At 54.3% G+C, this 20,005-nt stretch overlaps 6 protein-coding genes across 6 annotated transcripts; 3 read left to right on the forward strand and 3 right to left on the reverse strand.

The window, feature by feature from the left end:
- Positions 1-568: 568 nt before the first annotated feature.
- Positions 569-3,042, forward strand: MAM_03576 (ATP-dependent RNA helicase DBP4; the record flags this gene model as incomplete). Its single annotated transcript, XM_040822375.1, has 2 exons — positions 569-694; positions 772-3,042. 2 exons carry the CDS (start codon positions 569-571, stop codon positions 3,040-3,042), a joined length of 2,397 nt encoding a protein of 798 aa, XP_040679518.1.
- A 356-nt stretch (positions 3,043-3,398) lies between these two features.
- Positions 3,399-6,825, reverse strand: MAM_03577 (spindle pole body-associated protein sad1; the record flags this gene model as incomplete). The annotated part of the gene is made up of 2 exons (XM_040822376.1): positions 3,399-6,388; positions 6,438-6,825. 2 exons carry the CDS (start codon positions 6,823-6,825, stop codon positions 3,399-3,401), a joined length of 3,378 nt encoding a protein of 1,125 aa, XP_040679519.1.
- A 1,589-nt stretch (positions 6,826-8,414) lies between these two features.
- On the forward strand, positions 8,415-9,856 carry MAM_03578 (UDP-glucose 4-epimerase Gal10; the record flags this gene model as incomplete). The annotated part of the gene is made up of 4 exons (XM_040822377.1): positions 8,415-8,443; positions 8,614-8,848; positions 8,923-9,373; positions 9,435-9,856. 4 exons carry the CDS (start codon positions 8,415-8,417, stop codon positions 9,854-9,856), a joined length of 1,137 nt encoding a protein of 378 aa, XP_040679520.1.
- A 193-nt stretch (positions 9,857-10,049) lies between these two features.
- MAM_03579 (quinone oxidoreductase) lies at positions 10,050-11,137 on the reverse strand (the record flags this gene model as incomplete). The annotated part of the gene is made up of 2 exons (XM_040822378.1): positions 10,050-10,304; positions 10,409-11,137. 2 exons carry the CDS (start codon positions 11,135-11,137, stop codon positions 10,050-10,052), a joined length of 984 nt encoding a protein of 327 aa, XP_040679521.1.
- Positions 11,138-11,847: 710 nt separating this feature from the next.
- Positions 11,848-12,744, reverse strand: MAM_03580 (Epoxide hydrolase-like protein; the record flags this gene model as incomplete). Its single annotated transcript, XM_040822379.1, has 1 exon — positions 11,848-12,744. One exon carries the CDS (start codon positions 12,742-12,744, stop codon positions 11,848-11,850), a length of 897 nt encoding a protein of 298 aa, XP_040679522.1.
- A 1,358-nt stretch (positions 12,745-14,102) lies between these two features.
- MAM_03581 (ankyrin repeat containing protein) lies at positions 14,103-19,762 on the forward strand (the record flags this gene model as incomplete). The annotated part of the gene is made up of 4 exons (XM_040822380.1): positions 14,103-17,271; positions 17,366-18,168; positions 18,328-18,373; positions 18,435-19,762. 4 exons carry the CDS (start codon positions 14,103-14,105, stop codon positions 19,760-19,762), a joined length of 5,346 nt encoding a protein of 1,781 aa, XP_040679523.1.
- Between the last annotated feature and the right edge of the window lie 243 nt (positions 19,763-20,005).

The following is a 20,005-nucleotide window of genomic DNA, read 5'->3' on the forward strand; positions in this document are numbered from 1 at the left end:
CGCCTCGGCTGGGTGACGTGTCCGAGCTTGACGTCTTTTTTTGTTGTCACAGAAATTTTCAGCCCGAGGAAGTTGCAGGCCTTGTTTCACGATTGCCCGTGCCTTCCTAGTTGGGTTGGCTGGCTGGCTGGCTGGCCACTGTGAAACGATTTTGAATTTGAGGATGCAAATTTGAACTGGGCAACGCTTAGATGGCCCAGAATTTGGTGTTTGGTGTCAATGTGCGAAAAGTACTTGGGGCCAGTTGCAGCAGTGTACTTGGGTCGCTGCTGATGTCGATTTCTTTTTTTCTTTTTTTTTGCCGCGTACTTGATGCCATACAAACTACGCCGTCGGCACGTGCCCACATATGCAATGCCTGCAAGGTCAATCCTCAGAACGTGGAATCCTACAAATCTCGCGCAGTATTCAGTCTTGAGGGTCACGATGATGCCGTGTTACGTAATCTGCCCACTCCCCACTACGCCGCAGCCACAGGCTGTCCTTATCGATAAGGGTCTCTTTTTTTTACCCTCCGCCAGTTTGATGCCTCGACACGACGGTTTGCATGCTCTCGCAGCCTATGGTCATGGCTACGCGAACGCCGGGTAGGCATCCCAGGGTGCAAAAGCATGCCAGGTCGGATTCTCGGCAGCAGAAGCGGAAGCGCGACGAAGAGGATCTCCAAAAGCTGCAACAGGCTGTGAATGAGCTGGTACGTTGACGTCTCCCAACGCCGTGGCGTGAGGACACTGTGCTTTGTCCGCTAATCAGGGACTTTTCTCTCCCCAGGATACCAAGTCAACAGATATAAAGAATTTCTCGGACCTTCCCCTCTCGCAGGCGACAATCAGTGGACTCAAGTCGTCGCACTTCCAGACACTCACCGAGGTGCAACAACAAGCCATCCCCCTCGCCCTCAAAAACAACGATGTGCTAGGTGCCGCCAAGACAGGGAGCGGAAAGACTCTTGCATTCTTAATTCCTGTACTGGAAAAGCTTTTTCGGGCACAATGGACAGAGTTCGACGGCCTTGGGGCCCTGATCATCTCTCCCACCCGTGAGCTTGCCGTGCAGATTTTCGCGGTTCTTCGCAAGATTGGTCGGTACCATGCCTTCTCGGCGGGGTTGGTCATTGGTGGAAAGAGCTTGAAAGACGAGGCAGAACGATTGACGCGGATGAACATTCTGGTCTGTACACCTGGTCGAATGCTACAGCACCTGGACCAGACTGCCGGTTTTGACGCGAATAACCTACAAATACTGGTCCTAGATGAGGCCGATCGCATCATGGACATGGGGTTTCAATCTGCCGTTGATGCGCTGGTAGAACACTTGCCGAGGGCAAGACAAACTCTCATGTTCAGCGCGACGCAAAGCAAGAAAGTGTCCGACTTGGCAAGGTTAAGTCTCAAGGATCCCGAGTACGTCTCGGTCCATGAAGCGGCCACGAGTGCGACACCAACAAGTCTCCAACAGCACTACATCACGACCCCTTTACCCGAAAAGCTCGACACGCTGTTCGGTTTCCTGAAGTCAAATCTCAAGAGCAAAATCATTGTCTTTCTAAGCTCGGGAAAACAGGTTCGATTTGTTTACGAAAGTTTTCGTCATCTCCAACCTGGTATCCCCTTGCTACATCTTCACGGCCGACAGAGGCAGGTAGCCCGCCTCGAAATCACGTCTCGGTTCACAGCTGCCAAGCATTCGTGCCTATTCGCCACGGATGTAGTTGCTCGAGGCCTTGATTTCCCAGCCGTCGATTGGGTCATTCAGGCGGACTGCCCGGAAGACGTCGACACGTACATCCATCGCGTCGGCAGGACAGCGAGATACCAGAGCAATGGCCAAGCCGTTTTATTTCTTGATCCCAGCGAAGAGCCCGGCATGATCAGGCGCTTGGAACAAAAGAAGATCCCCATACAAAAAGTCAACGTCAGGGAAAAAAAGAAGAAAAGCATAAAGAACGACCTGCAAAATATGTGTTTCAAAAACCCGGACCTGAAATACCTCGGTCAAAAGGCCTTCATCAGCTACGCCCGCGCAATTCACCTCCAAAAGGACAAGGAAATTTTCAAACTGAACAAGCTGGACCTCGACGGTTTCGCATCCGGCCTCGGCCTCCCTGGCACTCCGCAAATCAAGTTTCGCAAAGGAGACGACATCAAGAAAATTAAAAATGCCCCCAGGGACGGCATGTCCAGCGGATCCGAATCAGACATGGACCTGGACGGCGAATACGACAAGACCGACAAGAAGGACAAGAAGAAGCCAGAAGTACGCACCAAATATGACAAAATGTTTGAGAGAAAAAACCAGGACGTCCTCTCCAGTCACTATGCTAAACTCGTCGTGGACGGCGGAGACGACTCCGGCTCTGACGACGACATCCTCTCCGTCAAGCGCCGCCTCAACGACCACGATGTCGACGCCGAAATCGACAAGGGCCACGTTTCCAACGCCAAAGTGCTCCATGGTCTTGGCGGCGACGAGCCCTACGTCATTGATTCCAAACGTCGCGAAAAGGCTCTTCAGTCCAAGACGAAAATGCTCAAGTTCAGGGGCAATCCCACGAAGCTCGTCTTTGACGACGACGGCAACTCGCACGAAATTTACGAGCTTCAACATGAAGAGGATTTCAAACGGGCCGGCCCAGCAGACGAACAGCGCCAGACTTTCATGGAGAGCGAGTCCGCAAGAGTCAAGGCGGCCGATGTCGACGACAAGCAGCTCGCCAAGCAGAAGAAGCGCGAGAAGCGCGAGAAGCGAAAGGCCAGACAGCGCGAGGGGCTGGGAGATGGTGAGGCACCCGTGTTGGCCGGCGCGGCCGATGAAGAGGATCCTCTGGCGCTGTTGAGGTCGTTGCCCACGGCTGGCGAACAGGCAGACGACGAGCCGCCGAAGAAGAAGGCAAAGAAGTGGTTTGAGAATGACGACGACGACGACGCCGACGCCGACGTCAAGGCGGAGAGCACGAACAAGGGCAAGACGTTGCAGCTTACAGGGGAGCCAGAGACATTGGAGGATCTCGAGGCCCTGGCGACGGGCTTATTGGATGGTTGAACCGTATATACCCTGTGCAAAACGACGAACATGCACCTCGGCGGACCATTGACGTCAAGTTGACCTAGCTTTTGAAAGTCAATGTTTAGAGAATGTGAATGCATGGTGAAATATTTAGCCAAGCTGTTTTTTACACGCCGGGCACTGTATGTGTATTTTCCTTTCCCACCAAGGACTAGCATGAAAAATGGAAAAAAAAAGAAAGAAGAAGAAGAAATCCAATCCCCGCGCCGTTCGCCATGCTATTCGCCCCTTGTCCTTCCGTGTGAGCAGCAGCAACTCCTCCAACTCCGTGCAGGATGACAATGCGCCGTGCAGTCGCCGGTGAGCGTCCCCCTTGCGGCTGGCACACCGTCCTAGTAGTACGAGTTTCCGCCCTCCCGGGGATCCAGATCGACGTTGAACCCGTACAGCCTCACCCTGTAGAAACACGTGTGGTTTGCCGCGCCGTAGTTGCTGACGGCTCTTACAACCACGCGGTCCGTGTGCGCTCCCAGAGCAAGCAACTCGCTGTTCAGCCTGTGCACGTGCACACCCCTGTGCAGCTCTGTGCCCTTGTACACAAACTGGGTGATCTTTACAAATTGCGACGAGAAGTCGGGCGGCGTGTAGTTCCAGTCACTCTTATCGTCGGGGAAGTAGACCGATGCAAAGTCGAGAATGCGCTCGCGGGCCTCGGGGTCGAGAATCTCGGCCCATACCTCGATGGACTTCGGCCGAGCGCCGGGCTGGGTCGTGGCGCCGGGCAGGATGTGCTCGACAACGATGTGCTGCGGGATGACGGAGTGGCGCAGCTGGACGGACAGCGTTGCCCCGTGAGGGTTGCCGCGGTGGTTGACCGAGCGGGCCGCGCACCAGCAGTCGCCTTCTTCCTGCCAGGGCTCGAGGGCTGCGATGGGCGGGAAGGCTTCCGGCCCACGCTGACCCTGCTCGTATCGTCTGCGGGTGATGGCTGCGCCTCGAGGGTCCCAGGTGGCAGACGTGAGCCGGGGGTCGACTGCGGCGCCGGCTCCCACAGCAAAGTAGTTGACTTGGTTGCGGAGGTCGTTGTCCCAGTGGCTGTGGATTTTGCCGAGAGCCACGGCCTCGAGGTTGATGTCGGCGAGGGCCTTGTCGATGAGACTGTTGACGAGGGCCGTCACGTCGGCTCGGCTCATGCCGTGAGTGAGCTCCTGGGTGGCAGCATCGATGGCTCGTTGCACCAAGCGTTCCATTTGCGGTTGTAAATCGTGAAGCTCTGCCCTGAGCTGGGACGACAGACTGGCGACTTCGTTTGTCAGGTGTCGGGTGAATTCTTCTCGAGAGACGAACCTGCCTTTCTGGCCCTCCTTCTCCTCCCGCTGAGCAAGCTGTTCACCGACAATCCTGTTCAGGCGGTCCTCGAATTCCCTTTGCGATCCAGCCGATTTGATCTGATCCACTGCTGTTCCGAGCAAATGCGCAATCTTGTCATCATTGTCTTTGACCCACTTATCCCAAAAGGTGATCATCTTGCGGCTCAACCTGTCTTCAATCCCGGATGCCGTCAGGTTGAGTTTATTTGTAAATGCTGGATCGCGAAGCAGTCGCGAGGTGATGGCGCTCCACTGTCGGTCAGACGACACGGCATACTCGCTCCCAAACTTGTCGAAAGCTAGGAAACCGCCGTCTTCGTGAATCAAATCTCGCAAGGCGTGCCAAAACTCCTCTGAAATGACTGGTCTGCCGTCTCTCAAATCCATGTGGACAATGCTCGGAAGGATTTTCTCCAACTTCTTGAGAGAAGCGTCATGAATCTTTCCCGACCGTTTTAATGTCAGGAACTCCTCCTCCATGCGACTAAGAAAGTGCTGGAGCTTGTTTCTCGATGAGTCATCATCTTCCCATAAATTTTCGAGGTCTACCCAGCGGTCTCGCTTCGGCCAAGTCACAGTTGGGATTAGGCCACTGACTCCGTATCGTAAATCGTCAAACGTTCGCAATGCCGCCTCCATGACCTGGGGGGGCCAGCCGCTGTCCGTTGATCCAGCTAGTTGAGTTGCGAAGGCAAATGCCATGACAAATGCCAGTCCTCCCGCCAGTATATGCGGCAGAAACCCAAATACTGATGATAGTTGGTCCCAAACACCAGCCGGGATAATGAAGTGAACAACTTGCATTATCCAGTCTAGTAATGCCTGGATCAACCATACAATAGCCCTTAGATAAATCATCGGGTTCAACAAGCGTAATAAAGCGAACATGCTCCGACGATTGCTGCCCGGAGCGGCGGTGTTACCGTGCTGGCTTTGCCTCCTGCCTGTGAAAGGGGTGAAGAAGGACTTTAGCCACGACCATCTCTGGTAACTGCGTTGATAAGCAGCCTCGTTTTCTTCCCTCAGTCTCTCACGGGCGACTTCTGTTTCGGCCTGGGCGATGTCTCTTTGGATGGCCGTATCTCTTTCGCTATCGTCACCTGGATATCGTCTACCCAGACTGAAAGGGCTGCTATTCACTAGAAACTTGGCCTGCGCAAACAGATTTGTTGTAGTTGCAGCCGCTCTGTCAAGCCATCGACCATCTTCCGAGCTGTTCTCTTCGGAGCCCTGATCTCGACGCTCAGGGTGGGTTCGTGGACGAGGTTCTAATTGTGCTCTGGTGGACAGTTGTGAGCGCCGGACCTGGTTCGACCTCAAGCCCTCGGTCGATCTAAGCGTACTTGCGCTGGTATTTGGAGGTTGCAATCTGGGTATAGGCTTTGGCTGTGCCTGTGCCAGCGACGGTCCACCCATCCGCGTCCTCTGTATATGGTCTCGTAGCTCTGGCTGTGAGCGTCCAGGAGCTGGGGTGTTTGTCTGGGCAATTGGTCTAGGTCCCTGATGTTCAACAAGATCGTCTTCTTCGTTTCCCTCTTGGTGCTCGTCGGTAGCGTCAGTGCCCTGCTCATTTTCCTCATCCTCTTCTTCTTCATCTTCTTCCTCCTCTTCTTGTTCAAATCGTGGTTGTTGAGCAGGCAGCTGCGGTGGCCGGCGAGGTGGTGCGCGCAATGGCGATGGTCCCACTATCTTCGCTGGCCCCTTGTAGGCGGCCTGTGGCTGTTTGACGAGGTCTACTTCTTCGTCTTCACTGATTACAGCAGGAAGTTTGTTCACTACTGAATGTGAGAGTCTCCCGTTTGCAGGGGCAGAGGCTATTGACAGTTCATCGCTCAGCTCTGGCCGTTGAGGTGGTGGGGCTCTAGGCGTCGAAGTTATCGTTGCATCACCATAGAAATCACTTTCAATGCCAAAGCTTCGCGCATCGTCGCCATCACTACCATCAGGCCTGGGGTTCCTCAGCGACAGCAGAGGGCGTGTCGCTAGTCCCGTGACGGGATTACCAGAGAGATCTACAAAGCGTTAGTATCACGTAGCTCTATCGAGGCAGGATTTCCTCACAGGAAGGCAGATGCTGTGATTGGGACAGTTGGTTCCCGGCCAATTCATCGAGTTCTGGCTGGGCAAGTTTCGGACCTTGCGGCTTTTGAGTCTTTTCCTGCCGGTCTTGGTGGTGGTCTTCTTCTTCATCATTCACGCCGGGTGCCTTGAGCACGTTTCTGACCGCACTGCCAATATCTCGAGCTTGGTTTCTTGAAAGACCATGACCAGGTCGTGACGGCATGGGCTCAACCTCCGCGCCGTACGAATACTGTCTTCTGGAGCTCGGGGTTCCCTGAAGCGGGGGGAGGTTTGGTTTTTGAAAGGTGAGCGGGTTTGAATTTGATGGTGTGTCGGGTTCTCTGACGGAGAACCGCGTCGGCCGTCTACGAACTGGACGAGGGGCCATTTGGAGTCAGATGCGGAGCAATGATAACCGTCGCAGTGGTGATGTTCAGTGGAACTGAGGCTGGAGAGAAAAGACGGCTAAGAAGCGATGGGTGAGGTTCCGAGAATTTCCAGATGTACGACGTGTATGGCGTTCATGAGATGGCAGTCAAGTGAGCTGATGTTGAGGCTCGAGGTCGAGAGTCAATCAAGTCGGCACAGCTCGCCGGGAACTCAACATAGCAACGCAGCCAAAGCCCGTGCCATGCAAGAGCAATGGCTTCGACAGATGCCTTGTTTGATGGCGGGATGATGAGAATTCAATCGTTTGAAGACCCGATCCTTGCAGGGGTTCTCTTCAACAAAGGGCATGTTGCTGTGAGGCTCCGTTACCCATGAACATGGCGCCGAGGAGCTGAGGCAGGGTTCACAGGACTCGGAGCGAGTAGACCAAGAAGGGGCGAATTTGCCGCAGTCTGTCCTCTAGGCAGAGAACCAATGATTTGGACGGCAACTTGGGGTCATGAAAAGGCTAAAAAGCATATAAATTGATGTTTTTGCCGTTGCGAATTTGGTGTTGCAGGGTTGTCGCCGTTGTTTTCGTTGACGGCGGCTGTTGCTCTAAACGCGCCTCCAGACTAGCGGCGTGTCGCGCCCGAAGCTTATCCGGCGCATACAGAGCACGATGCGGCGTGAGATCACGTGATACAGATAGAAGCAAAGTGATGGGATACATGCACAGTCACGTGGGCTGCGATGTTGTGTCACATAACTTGGCTCATGCACACGATGTCCTCGTACGGAGTACTGGTGATTGATATACTCATGACTCGATGTTGTATTGCTGGTCGTGAGAGCTATGCGAAGCCTTTGAATGTGGGGTGGGGGTAATAAAAGCCATTGACAGCTCGGCTAGTCGAGGAGCTGAAGTACTTACGTACTCAAAGTGCTGGTACTCCGTGCTCAGGCATTTGGCGTCCGGCGGAGCCAATAAATGCTCAGCCGCGAACACGAACCGCGATGTTACTCAGGGGCCAGGCCAGGGCGAGACGGCGCTATCACACAAGGAGGCCTGGGAATCGCTTGGAAGGCTTGCAGCAGCTCTCCGCACTCCCAGGCACCGTTGTCGTTTTTATTCAATGGTTGTCCTGCTCTTTGCCGCAAGGGTAGCGGTGGGCCCACCGTCCGCCCACGTGTGGCGCTCGCCATTTGCTTGTCACCTCAACAAATGACCGTTTTGGTTTTGCGAGGTGCCATGGGTTTGTTTGATAGACACTGCAGCCTCCCGTCTCCCGTCTCCCGTCTCCCCGTCTCCTTTATAAGTAACCAGAAGATCAGCTTCATTTTGCACCACATCTTTTCATCCCGTCGTTCTTCGACGCTTTCATCCAAGGTGCACTCCCCGAGCACTTGCTTTGGCCTTCTGAATCCCCACTCTTGTCGTCTCCCTCTTCACTCCACCTGTGCCGCACCCGCATCAATTCCCCGGTGCTGCCCCTCACTGGACTTTCTCGTCAGATATCCGCACCCGCAGAGCCGCTCCCGACTTTTGTCGAGGGTCGACAGAGCTCTCTCCGTTCAACCGTTCTCCCAGCCGTCAAATCTGTCACGATGCCTGTCGGAACTGTCCTCGTCACCGGGTAAGCCACGTCAGCCCGAAATCGCCAACATTTTGGCTGCCCGAGCCCGCCCAGGGGAACCGTCGTCAAGTCACGACCACCAGGGCCGCCCTTGACCTAGGATGCCCACGGCATCCGCCTCGATTCAAGACCGGTCAGCTAACTTGATACTGTTTTTTCGCACCCTGCAGTGGCACCGGCTACATTGGCTCCTTCACCACCTTGACCTTGCTCGAGAACGGCTATGATGTCGTCATCGTCGACAACCTGTACAACTCCTCCGAGGTCGTCATTGACCGCATCGAAAAGCTCTGCGGCCGCCGCCCCGAGCTCTACAAGGTTGACATCACCAATGAAAAGGCCCTCGACGACGTCTTCGCCAAGCACCCTTCCATTGACAGCGTCATTCACTTTGCTGCTCTCAAGGTAAACGCTACTTCCGGCGCCAAATGGCACCCAGCCGCTTTGCGTTCTCGGGGCAAACAACTGACCAACTCCAGGCTGTCGGCGAGTCTGGCGAGATCCCACTCGAGTACTACCGTGTCAATGTCGGCGGCAGCATTGCCCTTCTCCGCTCCATGGAGCGGAACAACGTCACCAACATTGTCTTTTCTTCGTCGGCTACCGTCTACGGCGACGCTACCCGATTCCCCAACATGATTCCCATTCCCGAGCACTGCCCGATCGGCCCTACCAACACCTATGGCCGCACCAAGTCTATGATCGAGGATGTCGTCAAGGACTGCGTCAATGCGCAGAGGAGCAACCTAAAGAAGGCCGGAAAGCCTTTTGAGCAGTGGAACGGCGCCTTGCTGCGATACTTTAACCCTTGCGGCGCCCACCCCAGCGGTATCATGGGCGAGGATCCCCAGGGTGTTCCGTACAACCTGCTGCCGCTTCTGGGCCAGGTCGCCACAGGCAAACGCGAGAAGCTTCTCGTCTTTGGCGATGGTACGTTGTGAAGCATGCACTGCAAAGCCGCACCGCAAACTCTCCCACTGATAATATCTAGACTATCCGTCCCGTGACGGCACCGCCATCCGCGACTACATCCACGTCATCGACCTCGCCCGCGGCCATCTTGCTGCCCTCAAGTACCTCCGCGAAAACAAGCCCGGTGTCAAAGAGTGGAACCTGGGCTCTGGCAGAGGCAGTACTGTCTTCGAAATGATCAAGGCATTCAGCGCCGTGGTATTTGGGCCAGACAGCGGCAAACAGCTAGAGCACGAGATTGTCGCCCGCCGACAGGGCGATGTCCTCGATCTCACGGCCAACCCAACCCTCGCCAACAAGGAGCTCAACTGGAAAACGGAGCTTGGTATGGAGAAGGCATGCGAGGATCTATGGAGGTGGGTCAAGAACAACCCTGAGGGGTATCGTCAGCAGCCCCCGGCCGAGCTGCTGGCTGCCATCAAGACATCTTGTCCTTCTTGAAGCGTCTTTTGGATAAAATGAGGAAATGGATGGGATTACAAGACGGATATCCTCACGATAGATGACCCCAGTTTGAGACCGCATGTAAGCTGGACATGATGTGTAAAATTGAAGTAAAAGTTCCAATTCGGTTGATACACGGCTCCTCGTGATTTTTGTGTCGTTTTCCCTCTTACCTTGGCACCCAGTTCTCTCACTCGACACTTAGGAGAAGCTTGCCCTTGGTCTTTCGACTCACAAGATCAGAGTGAGCACGCCCCGCTTCCTTCAAGGGGTAAACGTCATGAATGGCAATCTTGACCTGGCCGGAGGCCACCATGTCCAACAGCTCGGCGGAATACTTCTCCAAGTCCTTTCTCTCGGAGACGTAGCCGTAGACCTTTGGCCGCACCAGCCTGACATTTTTGTCCGCGAGTCGAAGGATGCTGAAATCGGGAACCGGGCCCGACTACCCAAGTCACACACATACATGCACACGTTAGCCATTCCCATCAAGCAAAGGCCGAGCGAGAGAGTCCCAGCCCGCGGGCCTGCGGGAAGGCTCCCACTTACCGCGTTGCCAAAGGACACGAGGTTCCCCTTCAAGGCGATCATGCGCAAGTCGGCGTCAAACGTGGCGGCGCCGACGCCGTCAAAGATGGCGTCCACGCCGTGCCCGCCCGTGATCTGCTCCACCCTGGCGGCCACGTCGTCGTTGGAGTTGACTGTCCACTGGGCGCCGAGCGTCCGGGCCAGGTCCAGCTTCTCCTGCGTGCTCGCGGCGGCAATGACCTTTGCGCCGACGCTCTTGAGCATCTGGACGAGCAGCTGGCCGACACCGCCGGCGGCGGCGTGCACCAGCGTCCACTGGCCGGGCTGCACGTCGGCGGCTTCCCGGATGAAGGTCCACGCCGTGAGGCCTTGCAGGAACACGGCGGCGGCTTGCTCCGTCGTCAGACCGGCCGGGAGGGCGATGACGCTGGATGCCGGGACGGCTGTGTACTGCGCGTAGGCCTGGGAGCCCATGTAGACGACTTTGGTGCCGGGCGGGAAGCCCGTCACGTCCTTGTGGTGGGAGACGACCTCGCCGGCGGCCTCGTTGCCGAGGACGGCGGGCAGGCTGAGCTTGTAGAGGCCGCTGCGGAAGTAGGTGTCGATGAAGTTTACGCCTGCGAATTCGTTCCTGACGAGGACCTGGCCCTCTTTGGGGGTGGGCACCGGCACGTCCTTGTAGTCGAGGACGTCGATGCCGCCGGTTTTGGAGATTTCCACGGCCTTCATGGTGGTTGGGATGGGAGCCATGGTGGGCGGTTCCGGAGCACGCTGGGCTTGGGAGTATGGGCAGGTTTTCGGCGCGGATGGGTGAGGCAGGAAGGATGATAGTCGCCGGCGATGGTGATGGTGGGTATGAGTCGACGCCTGGGTTGACGTGATGATGGCGGGGGTTTGACGGCCCGCTGCGGATCCGAGGCCCGGCTAATTGCTATGATGATGGGAGAAGCAATGGACGAGGCGGGGTCTATTCAGGGTGTGAAGCGGCATGAAAGTTAATTCGTTCGCGGATTGGCGGTGGGTGTCGATTATATACCCTGCACGTCCAGATGCTTTGCATGAGGGGACCTCGAGGAAACCCAAGTTAGTTTCGCCGAGCCGTGGACATTGGTAAGCCAAGCTCGATTTCCGACGGTAGCCAGGTGGGCAAATACTCGGGACCTGGAGGCTACTACTTGGTACTTACCTAGGTACTGCTTGGAAGGACAATGCAGCTCATGATACTGGCGATGGATAGTTAACGCCTTGATTGGCAGCGCTTTTTCTTTTTGCTGGCGATTCGGCCTGGGAGTCAGCAGCGGTGGCGTGTAGTCAAATCAGTTTGCTGCTCGATGCGCCTCCGTTCGTTGCTCTTGTATGTCTGGACTCTGCACACTCTGCACACTCACCAGATCCGAGGTTGCAAGACCAACATATCGCCTGGCAGAACCTTTGAAGACGCTGTGGTTTCTCACAGTCACCTAGACGAAAAACTCCCGGATCGCCTTGGCCACTTCGTAAGGCGCCTCCTCTGGGATGTAGTGCCCGCTATCGACACCATAGCCCTCCACCACGACTCCCTCATCCGCAACCTTGCGCCACTCCGCCGTCGCATCAAAGCATTTCCCTACAATGCCCCTTTTCGCCCAAATTATCCTCACGGGAGACTTGATCAACCTTCCCTCTTTTAAATCCGCCTTCTGCTCATCCAAGTCCAATGTCGCAGCAGCCCTATAGTCATTGCACATGGCATGCACCGTGTCCTCATCCTCGAACAGCTTCACGTACTCCTCATAGCACGCCTCGTCAAAGATGTCCGGTCGGCTCCCATTCCTACCACCCATGTACAGCTCTGCAAACCTGCGCGGTGTAGCGGATATCAGCGCCTCCGGTAGCGGCGCGGGCTGGATCAAGAAGAACCAGTGGAAATACGCAGTCGCGAAATATTGAGTGGTGGCTTCGTACATGGAGAGCGTGGGGCAAATGTCGAGGAGGATAGCTCTGCGTACGTGGCTAGGATAATCGACGAGTAGCTTGTGGGCGACCCTGGCGCCGCGATCGTGTGCGCACACGAAGAATGTCTGGTGGTTGAGTTGGTTCATGAGGGCTATCATGTCCTTTGCCATGGCGGACTTGGCGTAGGCCGCTATGGAGGACGGTTTGGACGATTCGCCATAGCCGCGAAGGTCAGGGATGATGAGGTTGTATGTGGTGGTGAGCTGAGGGGCGATGCGGTGCCATATGTGACGGGTTTGCGGGAAACCATGGAGGAGGAGGAGTGGGGGAAGGGCTGATTCCGGCGACGTTTGAAGACCTTTGAGGGTGACGGGGGGATCGGCTGAAGTACTGATGGAGAAGGTGATGAGCCCGTCGAACATGGTGAGGTAGTTCAGAGCTGGTAGACCTTTTTGATGAAGCTGGGGAAGTGAGCTTCCGAGTTGGTGGCGGCGTTGCTGTTGATGTCATCCATCACTGATGACCAAGGAAGTTGGGAGTCCGGTGTGCGGGTCAATTTTCATAGCTCTATGAGACATGAAACAGGCACTGGAAAGGAGCACTTGTCTCGGCGAAGGTGAGCATCTGAGGCGGAGCTAGAAAGACGAGTAGGCTGTTTGGCTCGCAATCCCGTTGCGTTGACGCCATGGTTTCCACCTCCATGGAGCACAAGCCACAGCATCGTAGCACCAGCGACCGGAGTTTCTTTGTACCTTTCTCTTTTGCAGGCCTTTATCGATGTAAGACATGGCACGTCAAACCTGGTAGCGATTTGCATTTCAAACGGGTAACAAAGTTAGGCGATACATGTACTAGGTTGGGTTTCTCACTCCTATGCCGAGCGAAGATCGGCACTCGGCAATAACTCGGATTCGCTGGATGAGTCTGCGCCATGTTCTATTAAAAACAGAATTTGCGAAGCAATGGCGAGAGGTTTGCTGGAGGGCGCCGATGGGGCGGGTTTTGGAGGCTGTGCATGGAGGCCGCGACAGCACCTCACTAAAACCACCAATGAACGATCTTGCCATCAGCTCTCGGTGCTTTGGCGCAAGAGAATACTGGTCTTTGGATGATTCAATGCGCAAAGACAAGGATAAGAAGTGTGTAGCTCGGGATGGTGTGGAGCTGGAAAGAGTTGGCGTCGTCGCGGCAGTTGTTGTCTGATGAAGTTTCTGGCTGAATGTCCGCAGCAAAATACCAAGGTAGTCCAGATCGACTCGATGTGGCGCGACTCGGCGAGGCATGTCCAAAATTAGCAGTCCTCGTGCGTTTCTTGGTATAATACGGAGTAGTTATATGATGTCTGAAGGTCCTTGACTCGTTGTGGACGACACGCGAAGGTGAAACCGAAAGCGAGCGCGAGGCGGAATTGTGGCAGGGAGGGTGCCCACTTTGCAGGGTGGCTGCAGCACAAATTCATAACGGCACAAGTGGGCGTCATCTTATGCATCTAGCCTCGGTCGTGGGATACAGCTGTGCGATAGGTACTAGGTACTTAAGCCAGCTGCTGTCAAAAGGCTCTTCATCGCCTGGTACCTATCAAGATTACTCCGTAGACTCGCATTGTCTCTCACGATTACCGGCCCAACTGCCAAGGTGGTAATACCTAAGTACCGTAGTAGGTACCTAGGAAGATATGCCAAGCCCTTTCTCCTTCCCTTTTTGAATCCGACATCTCCCAGCTTTTCATGGTCGACTCGGCACATTTGAAGCTACATCCAATGCAGTCCTCACGCGCGCAATGCCATTTCCAACGCCAAACGATTGTCAGCGGCGCATTATCCAGCTCTCGCAAGAATGGGCAGTTGACCTGCCGCCGGCCACGGCACCTCTCGCGAGACCACAGAACTCGCCCTCCTTTTGGACACCAAAAGATGACGAAATAGCCGAGGGCCTCATGCAACGACGAGCGTCTGAGCTCTCGCAGCTTCGGCGCCAAAGCACTTTGAGCAAGGCATTTTCCTCCAACAATTTGAAGAAAGGCAAAACCTGGGATCCCCACGAGGTGCTTGAGGTGCTCTCGGTGTGGATAGCCAACTCGGGGTCACCCGGCGTCGCAGAGGCGCTGATATCGAAGCTATCTGCGGCAGGCGTCGTGTTGAGTGGAAATCAAACAAAGCAAAAAAGCAGTATCCTGAACCGGAAAAAAAGCGTCGATACCTTTGTTAATCGCTCGAAATTCTTAAAGCTTGCTGTCGAAGGCAATCAGTATGACATGTTGCAGGTCTTACTCCCCCACGCTGACGGATTCTCTATCGACCAGGCGCTTGCTCCGGCTATTCGATCTGGAAACATACGAATTGCTGAGTTGCTATTAAAATATGGAGCCCGCGCTTCACAGACCCCTGAGGGCCAGGACGCTTTTCGTCAAGCTTGTGCCGTCCAGAGCCAGGCGCACATGATCGGGTTATTATTGCGTTCGGAAAGCCGACCGAACACGGCGTGGATATCAGCCTGTATGTGTGATGCAGCACGATCAGCTTGTCTGGGAACTGTGCTGCATCTTAGCAGGTCGACAGCGGACGGCAACCACAACGAGGCCCAAGCCTTGAAGTCGGCTATAGCCCTAGGACGACAAGATATCGCTCTAGCGATAATCATGGGCAATATCCCACCGTATGGTCCTGGGCTAGATGAAGCGTTCCAGATGCTTTACCAGCATCCATCCATCATCCCAGCGACGAAACTTGCCATGGCGGAGTTGCTTCTTTGCGCAGGCGCGCAGGGCGACGTGTTGTCACAGGCACTGGAGAGCGCATGCGAAACACAGTTCTACGACATGGCAAATCTATTGTCCAGGTACGGAGCATCGATAGAATACAAAGATGCTATCGTGCTTAAGACGGCGATTGCTCGTGGTGAACTGGACCTGGTGACCTCTCTGCTGACCGATTCGGCCAAGTTAAGCCCTGCTTTGGCCTCCAGTTGTGTGCCGCTGATTGCGAAGCATGCGCCGTTTGAAACTCGAGCCACGGTGCTTGGTCTGCTCTTGCGGAAAGGCGCAAACGGAACCGCATTAGACGACATGCTCATCGACGCGGCTGAAGCGGGCGACCTAAAATCCGCTGGCTTGTTGCTAAACCCAGTTGATCCAGAGACCGCTCCCGTCACCCCGGACGATTCGGATTATACCCGACTCTCAAACGGGAGACCACACCATTCAGCAGCCTCCGTGGACCATCAATCTGGCCAAGCCTTGCGAACCGCAGTGTTACGTGCCGACGCGCCTATGACGGATAAGATTCTTTCAGTCCAGCCTACAGCTGAAACCTTGTCGATTGTCTTCCCCATGACGAAGAAGTTGTCGCCTAAAGACCGCTATCGAATCGCTCAATTATTTTTGAAGAGACCATTACCCGGCCCTTTTCTCCACGCAGCTTTGCATGATGCAATTAGTGAAGATGCTTCACAACGAGACAACTCCTTTATCAAGCTGCTGTTGGAGCACAATGCCGACATCAACTTTGGTCACGGCTCAGGACTCGCGGCTCTTATTAAACAAAAGGATATCAGTCTTTTGGGGTCACTTTTGCAGAAAGCATCGCCGCAAACCGCCGCTTCTCGTGTTATGGATGTCACGGAAGTGTCAGACCACAGGGAGCGTTTTGAGATGACGTCAATGCTGATTGACGCGGGTGCTGCAATCGGGACTCAGCAAATTGCCACCGCACTGTTGCAAACCCTTTGCGAGAAGCCTGTCGACATGTCCCTGTTACGATTGTTACTGCAAAAAGGAGGCGCTGACGTTAATCTGCTCGAAGGTGCAATAGCCAAAACGGCTGTTTCGAATCCAGATCCGAAGGTCCTGGATATGGTCTTTGCATACAGCAGACCATCCGCAGCAACGGTGACCTGTGCATTCAATGAATTAGCTCCGCTTCCACCTACGGACACCAAGGCTTGGAAGCTGCGTGCCATTCTGTCCAAGTCAAAGCAGAAGGAAGACTTGAGCCGGGCGTTAGTACACGAAGTCCATTTATTACTGCAGATGAACAATGACAAGGCGTCATTGTCGACATTGAAGATTCTGCTAGACAGTGGAGCAGATCCCAATGCCTGCGAAGCTGCAGCCCTTTGCCATGCCATCGCTGGTGCAAACGTCAAAATTTCCGACATGGTATTGGAATCCAAAACACCCCCTTCTGCTGCTGCATTGGGTGCAGCGCTTCCACATGCACTTCGAATCACTGACCCTATGAAGAGATTGACGCTCACTAAACAACTTGTGAACGCTGGTGCCCATCCTCTCGAGGTCAACAGAGCTTTGATTCATGCCATCACGATTTATCCCAAGGATGCATCGCTGCAGAACACTTTGGTGGCCGCTGCCGATACGTCAAACGGTGAGGCGCTGTCACTATCAATCTCAAAGGAACTACCGGAGACTATGGATCTGCTGCTGTCAAAGTCACAGTCTTCTCTGGAAACCCGAAGTATCATGCTTGCCAAGGCCATGAAGGCTAAAAACCAAACAGCAAGACATGACATGTGTAAGGGTCTGTTGACACTTGGGGTGTCAACCGCCACAGCATCAAGTGCTCTATTGGTAGCAGCCAGGGACGGGGATGTTAAACTCGGAGACTTGCTCATGTCTCACGGCGCGAGCATCGCAACGAACAACGGTCAAGCTATTGTGGAGGCCTGTCGTGGAGGTTCGGCCGACGTTTTAAGTGTGCTCTTGAAACAAGATGGGCCCGTGGAAAAGAGTACGCTAGATGCTGCTTTTCAGGCTGCCACAGAGCTTGGGGATCTAGGCAAGCGCGCTGTCGTCCTTGAACAGTTGCTAAAGAAGGATTTGTCGGGCGACTTGGTGGATGCTCAACTCCAGCCTGCGGCTCGATATGGCGAGGACGGGCAAGCGCTATTGCGAGTGCTGCTCATTGCTGGCGCGGACCCGAACTTTGATAATGGTGAGTGTGTTGTTGCGGCCACCAGAAGCGCCTTCATTGGCAGTCTAGAATTGCTTCTAGGTCTTTTGGAAGAAGGGAGCAACCAGGCATGTAGGCATGTTTCTGATCATGACGCTGCCTTTGCTAACCGTGTCACAGAAAAAGGCTTCTCAGGCCACACTATCAAGATCGCTCAAAGCGTGCTGGAACCTAGGTCGTGACAGCCGATTCAAAGTTGTTAATAATCTCGTGAACGCAGGCTTGCAGCCCACAGACGACATGCACATCGCACTGAATGAAGCAATTAATGAAGATGATCCCGAGGACCGGCTTGTCAGACTCTTGCTCAATCACGGCGCATCACCAGCGGCCAATGGTTACAAAACCTTTGTGGATGCAGCGAAAAACTCGGCTTCATCGTCCCTGGCACTGCTCCTAGAAAAGAACCTGCCACAAGAAGATATAGGCCGTGCTTTCAATCACGCATTCACTAGTGAGACCTTTGCCAAGTGGTTCACCGACCGTGGGTACGAGACGGCCAAAATCCTGCTGGACAAGGGGGCCCACGGCGAATCCCTGAGCGTTGCATTAGTTCTTGTAATGAAGAACTCTTCAGTTGATACTGAGATATTAGCGAACCATTTTGTGACGTTGCTGATCAAGCACGGGGCAGACGTGAATTACCACGACGGCGAGCCACTTCAACAAGCGGCCTCAAAAGCAAACGTTTCATGGACAAAGCAGCTTCTAGAATGTCGACCAACTATTGCGACATTGTCACTGGCGTTTCAGTGCATCTTTGATACGGCATTATCACAAGATCACGTGCTTGAATTATTTAAAATGTTTGCGGAGTACAGTGACGAGGATGTCAGAATTGATGTTTCGGGCTGGCAGCACGGGTCGGAGCCCGTTCTTGTACGAGCTATTTCGCAATATCCGAGGTCAACTATTATTCTCGAAACTTTGCTCGATGCAGGTCTCTACTATGATCAAGCTACTACGTACAAGATTCATTCTGATATCGAAGAGGAAGAGGTCATGACACTTCTGACATGGGCTATTTCACAACCCTAGAAGCGAGTCAGCACCTCTGTGATCGAGCTGTTGCTTGCTCGTGGCGGTAAGGAGGACCCTACACAGCAAACAACGACACCCTTGTGACTGACAATGAGCATATGTAGCCAAAGTAAATGCGGAGACAAGCCTATCTCGTACCACACCGCTCATGCTTGCAATTCAGACCCGACGACCTGACCTCGCCAAGATCCTTCTCCTTCAAGGTGCAGAAGTCGACAGCCTAGACTACTTGGGAAGAACCCCGTTATCCATGGCCACCGACATGGGAGGCCATATATCGGCACAGATCCTGCCACTCCTCCTCGCCGCTGACCCAGCTAGGGACGATGGCTCCCTTCACAACGCCGCTCGTGACCTCAACTTGCCTGCTGTCAAGATCCTCGTCCAGTCTGGCCATGATCCTGATTTCCCCAGCCCTTTGCACGAGGGACGCAGTGCTCTCGCGGAACTATGTCTGCATGGGTCAGATAAAGGTGAAATGAGCGCCGATCACGAACGCACCATGCAAAAAGTCATGACATTCCTTATCGACAATAAATCGGATCTATCGATAAAAGCGAACGACATGACTCTCTTGCAGTTGTGTTTTGAAGCGTCTGACCCCGTTGTCACGACACGATGTTTCCTCAAATCAGGCATGTGGAAGCTCATCAACAAGCCCTTCAACTTTTACACCCGCGAAGGATACACATACTCCCCCACCATGTATATCAAGAAATTTCTCCCACAAACGGACTTATCCGATACCCTTCTCAAGATCCTCAAGGCCAACCGCGCCAACGATGTCTACTACGCCATTTCTGGAGCACAGCCACCTGACGCGGTTGGACTCCCTGAAGACATGGCTGTCCAGGAACGCGCCCGCAAAGCCCGTCTCGAACGTCTCGCAGAAGAAACAGAAGACTTTTCCGCATCTATGGCTCGGAAGCGGGAAATCGCCTCTGTTGAGCAGCAAATCCTCGCCCAAAAGGCGGAAATGGAGGACCTGCGCCGTCGCAAGCTACACAACGAAGATGTAGCGGCGGTACGATCGAGAGCCCAACTAGAAGAATCACTAGCCAGTGCTGCCCATACACGCAGACTGCAAGAGCATCATTCACTTGCGGAATCATCCATCTCACATAGTAGGGCGCTTGCTGCTTCAGAGCTGGAGGCCGAAGAGGCAAGGCAGAGGAAGGCGCTAGAGTGGGAGACGAGGCTGAACACGGAGAGAGTAAATAATGCGCGGGCACAGAGTTCGATTAGAATCAGTGAGAGGCAAGAGGTTGAAAAGATTGATAAGAGTGCCGATGTGAGGATAAAGGGACGTTTGGAGGCGCAGAAGAAGCTGGTGGAGAGCCAGGAGAAGTTGGCCAAGAGATTGGCTGATGGACCAGGTGGCAGTATCAACGATCCGAGGAGACAAATTGGTTATGTGACGGAGTTGAATTGATTGTATAGAAGTTGGGCATGTGGAGTTTGTTGCGCATGTGGAGTTTAGGATTTGGGAGGGTTGACATGACGATACATGACGAATGACTTGAATACCAACATGAGCGTCGGGCAACAACACCCTTGAAATACCCCATCTTGAGTCCATACGCCTCCGTCATGTGTAGGCAATACGCCTCCTTCATGTGTAGGCAATACGCCTCCGTCATGTGTAGGCAACACGTTTCGCTCGGTGTTGTATCTG

Source organism: Metarhizium album, assembly GCF_000804445.1.
Source record: "Metarhizium album ARSEF 1941 chromosome Unknown scaffold_7, whole genome shotgun sequence".
In the NCBI taxonomy this organism is placed as follows: domain Eukaryota; kingdom Fungi; phylum Ascomycota; class Sordariomycetes; order Hypocreales; family Clavicipitaceae; genus Metarhizium; species Metarhizium album.